Source organism: Octopus bimaculoides, chromosome 6 (assembly GCF_001194135.2).
Source record: "Octopus bimaculoides isolate UCB-OBI-ISO-001 chromosome 6, ASM119413v2, whole genome shotgun sequence".
NCBI classification, from domain to species: Eukaryota; Metazoa; Mollusca; class Cephalopoda; order Octopoda; family Octopodidae; genus Octopus; species Octopus bimaculoides.
In genome coordinates this window covers 95,162,372-95,166,843 of record NC_068986.1, presented here as the reverse complement: position 1 = coordinate 95,166,843, position 4,472 = coordinate 95,162,372, and the positions used below count along the sequence as shown (strand labels likewise).

At 38.3% G+C, this 4,472-nt stretch overlaps 1 protein-coding gene across 1 annotated transcript in view; it reads right to left on the bottom strand.

The window, feature by feature from the left end:
* Nucleotides 1-179: 179 nt before the first annotated feature.
* LOC106883919 (carbonic anhydrase-like) overlaps nucleotides 180-4,472 on the bottom strand; it is a 49,261-nt gene continuing 44,968 nt past the window's right edge. The window contains exon 6 of the mRNA XM_052968443.1: nucleotides 180-340. Within this exon, the coding sequence (XP_052824403.1) occupies nucleotides 257-340 (84 nt within the window). The 3' untranslated portion in view covers nucleotides 180-256. The remainder of the gene's footprint in view (nucleotides 341-4,472) is intronic.

Below are 4,472 nucleotides of genomic sequence, written 5' to 3'. Positions count from 1 at the left end.
AGCAAACATAACATCAGTAGCAGCAACGACAAAAGTAACTTTACGCTCTTCAGTCCGAATCTGTCATTTCTCCAACACAGCAGCGGTCTTATACAAATGCGAAAGATGGAGTAAACAAAAACAACAACAATAACAATGTCAAAACGAAACAAAAATGAAAGAACACTGTTTTATATAGATCTTACCTGCCAAGACGAGATTTTAACCGCTTCCGGATAAACTGTCCATACTACAGATTCTGAGCATGGTGGCGTTGTTAAACTTCCGGAATAGCGATAAAACTGATCGACATTTTTGGGCAACAGTTTGAGGAGATTGCAATACAAATGGCTCTCGTTTCCTGTTAATATATGAATAAATAATCGCTTGTATATAAAAAAACAAAAAAACAAAATCATAACAAATTATCTAGTTGGCAGCTGTTATTTCATTGAAGCGATCGCCATCCAGCCTCAGTTTTCTTTTTTTATTCTGTATATATTGGTTCTATTCTTTCAAAACCACTTACATATATATAGTTCAAATTTACCGAAGAACAGAAGACAAAGACAGGTGTAGGAACAACAAGCAGGTGCAGTAGTTTAACGCTCGGGTAAAATGGAAAAGTCTTTTACGTTTCGAGCCGACGCTCTTCGACAGAAAGGAATAAGAGGGGAAAAAGGAAAGAGAATGATAAAAAACGGAGAGAGAAAAAAAACTGTAGAGTTTAGTAGTCCAGCATGGCGTATGACTGGAAAAAAGTGGTTTAATGAAAGGGAGATAATAATAAAAAGAGGTTGAATGAAAGGGAGATAATAATAGTGATTCCAATGAACGAAGGTGCGTGAATGTGTGTTTGTATGTGAGAATGGTGTGCGTGAGTCTGTATGTGTGAATGGGAGCGAGTGAGTCTGATGTATGTGTACGTGTGTAGTGTGTGTGTGTGTGTGTGTGTGTTTATGTGTGTGTGTGTGTGTTTGTGTAGTAGTTGATGTATGCTTTTTCAAGTGGTGTGTGCGCATGTGTATGTGTGTGTGTGTGTCTTTGACCAAATAGTGTGCATGTGTATAGTGTATGCTTGTGAGCAAAAGTTATCTTTGTTTATACGTGTTGCGTGTGTTTATGAGTGTTGCATGTGTGTGTATATATTATCTGTGTTCAGGAATTATGTGTTTGTGTGGGTGTGGGAGTGTGCATGTGGTGTGTGTACTGAGTTAAACAGTATGTGTAGCTGCTCGCATATTGGCACATGTGGTGACGTTATTGAAGGTTGTGTGTGGTTGTGTCGATAATGGTGTGTGGCGTGGGTGTTGAGAAGTGGTCGGTGCTACTGTATGGGGATTGGGAAGGTGTTATGGGTGTGTATAATGGTGTGTGAAGTGAGTGATGAATTGAACAGTGTGTATGGATGTGTGTATAGTGGTGTGTGTGTGGTGAGGGTTCCGAGGTGGGCGGTATGTAAGTTTGTAGGTAGAGGGGGAAATTAAATGTGGGAGGTGCGCGGGAATCCATGTGGAGTTGATGTCAGATTAAGAGAGGAGGTGAGTTGAGTCCATGTGACGTAAAGGAATGAAGACAGTAGATTAATGCCTGTTCACAGTGAAGGCGAGAGTCCGGCTGGCTACTGTGCAGAAACGGTCCGAACACAGACAGATGTAGCGAATGACCGGTACACACACACACACATACACAAACATACACACACATACTTATATATACGACGGGCTTCTTTCAGTTTCCGTCTACCAAATCCCCTCACAAGGCTTTGGTCGGCCCGAAGCTATAGTAGAAGACACTTGCCCAAGCTGCCACGAAGTGGGACTGAACCGGGACCCATATGGTTGGTAAGCAAGCTACTTACCACAAAGCCACACTTACCACTTACCACAGCACCTCGAAATTAGTGAAATATTTTGACATATATTTGTCATTTAAAGATCTTTGTAGCTACGTATTGATTTTCCTTGTTTTAGAGGTTAAATAAGGTTGAAACGTGTCGAATGTTGTGGCCATAGATGCCAAAAAAAGAAAGCCATTGTACCCATCGTGCATATTTCCATTCAATTTTTGTTCATTCGTAATTACATGAGTTTTCTCTCTTATTCCTTATGAGATAAATTTTCCATAACATTAATGGCTTTTAGGCTCATTACAGCTAAAAACGTTATTAATTATATATTAAACACGGCTTATAAAGCAATGGACATTTTCATTGCAAACAAAATCATTTGTTAAAATGCTAGTCTGACTCTTCTGTCAGTGAAAGAAATGGAATACTCCAGGGATCAAAAGAAAATATACGAAAGCGAAGAACAACTAGAAATAAAGAGTCACGCAAAATTAAATTACAGTACCAGACTAAGATAACATTGAACGAGCTATAGCATCATTAACGAAAAATAATATTGTAAACTCTCTTATTCTTTGTTTGTTTGTTTGTTTGTTTGTTTGTTTCTTTCTTTCTTTCTTTCTTCCTATTTTTTTCTCTGGAAGAACCGGCCACTATATTATTATCCCCTTTATCAAACACACTGGAACTTCACACGCAAGAGATAAAAAACAAAACGATTGTCATCGATGTTGATGACTGGTTACCATTGACAACACAATTTTCTGATTTTAATACAAACACAACAAAACGTAAAATTCATGACAAACGATATTATGAAAATAATGAAACCGACAAAGCCACCGGCTTTGAGAAAATTCAGATGGGAATACTGAAGAAATGATGCACGGATTTAGGCGGCACCTGTGGAAACATGTTCTATCCACACCAGCTTGCTGTATTTAGTTACATCCAGAAGCTGGAGGTGCTTTAGTATAGGAAATTTACAATTCTCAAAGAGCTATGCAAGGTTTCATGTTTTTTTTTCCCTTTATATTTTGGTGGCTAAAATGTCACCTTTCTAATCAGCAGTACAGGCATTCATTATAAAAAGGACTGTTTAACTTAGTCAATTTTGCAACGGTTCCTCACAAATGAAAACAGCGTGGAGTCGTCAGCGTAGAGGTAACAGCCCATTCATCAAAGAAAATAGAACAAAAACTGGTGAAGTATTAGTTTTTGCATAATTGATGAATTAATGAGTGACAGATCAGAATGTTGATCTGGAAGGATGACTCCGATGGCTCACCCGTTAAAATAGCTTTGCACCAACCCAGTGCATTAAAAAAAAATTACCTATCCAAAATTTGCTCCGTCAGAATTTCAACCCTCTGAAGTTTCTAACTCTGCCCATGCGTTTTTCTTAGCGGCGTCAGACTTTAGATTTCAGACTGTACGATAACCTCATGAAATCTACCACATCTAAAAGGATCTGGAAGTTTCATGAACTCTTTCTCTTCTTCTGCATTGTTTTTAATGGGCTAAACAAAGCTAGACGTATGTTTACCAGCCACACATTTTATTCTATATAAAAAGTTAACCAATAACTATAATAATGAAGGTAAAAATAAACTTTACCGACCCCTTCTAAGCGCTGCCGAAAGGCTACTGAAAAATAGAGAAAAGACTGAAAAACAGACAAGTTAACAAGCAACGATACAAGCGTAAGAAAATAGTGATTCCCGAGATAACAGTTACTGCTTACCAGGGTTTCGTATCCTTGGGAGTTTTCTAATAATGCATTGGAATTCTGTGTTATTGCAATTGGTTACCTATACAAAATATAGTAACATACAATGAAAAGTGGAAAACAAGCAATAAGCTTGATTAGATTCTGAAGGAAAAATCAAGCTATTATCATTATTACGAAGGCGGCGAGCTGGCAGAATCGTTAGCAGGCCGGGCGAAATGCTTAGCGGTATTTCGTCTGCCGTTACGTTCTGAGTTCAAATTCCGCCGAGGTCGACTTTGCCTTTCATCCTTTCGGGGTCGATAAATAAAGTACCAGTTACGCACTGGGGTCGATGTAATCGACTTAATCCGTTCGTCTGTTCTTGTTTGTTCCCTCTATGTTTAGCCCCTTGTGGGCAATAACGAAATAGGTATTTTGCCTGTCGACTCATCCTCACCAAAATAGCTGCCCTTGTGGCAAAATTTGAAACCATTATTATGTATTATGATTATTACAAGATGTGAGAGTCATTACGTGGTTGAATGACCTCATGTCAATACATACATTCATTTGTTGTTCGAAATGTTACATTTATATATACCAAAGCAAACACATAAATGCGAAACAAGGCGGAAAAAATATAAACGTTTCTCTTTTTTTTTTCTTCTTTTTCTTCTTTTCCATTTTCTTTCCCACTTATTATTATCTGATTTTGTTTCTTCTCTTTCTTTCGCCTGTAACAACTAACTTGTATAAGCATACGCCATGAGATTTTGTGCGCGTGCGTATGTGTGCGTGCATACATATACTCTCTTTTACTCTTTTACTTGTTTCAGTCATTTGACTGCGGCCATGCTGGAGCACCGCCTTTAGTCGAGTAAATCGACCCCAGGACTTATTCTTTGTAAGCCTAGTACTTATTCTATGGGTCTC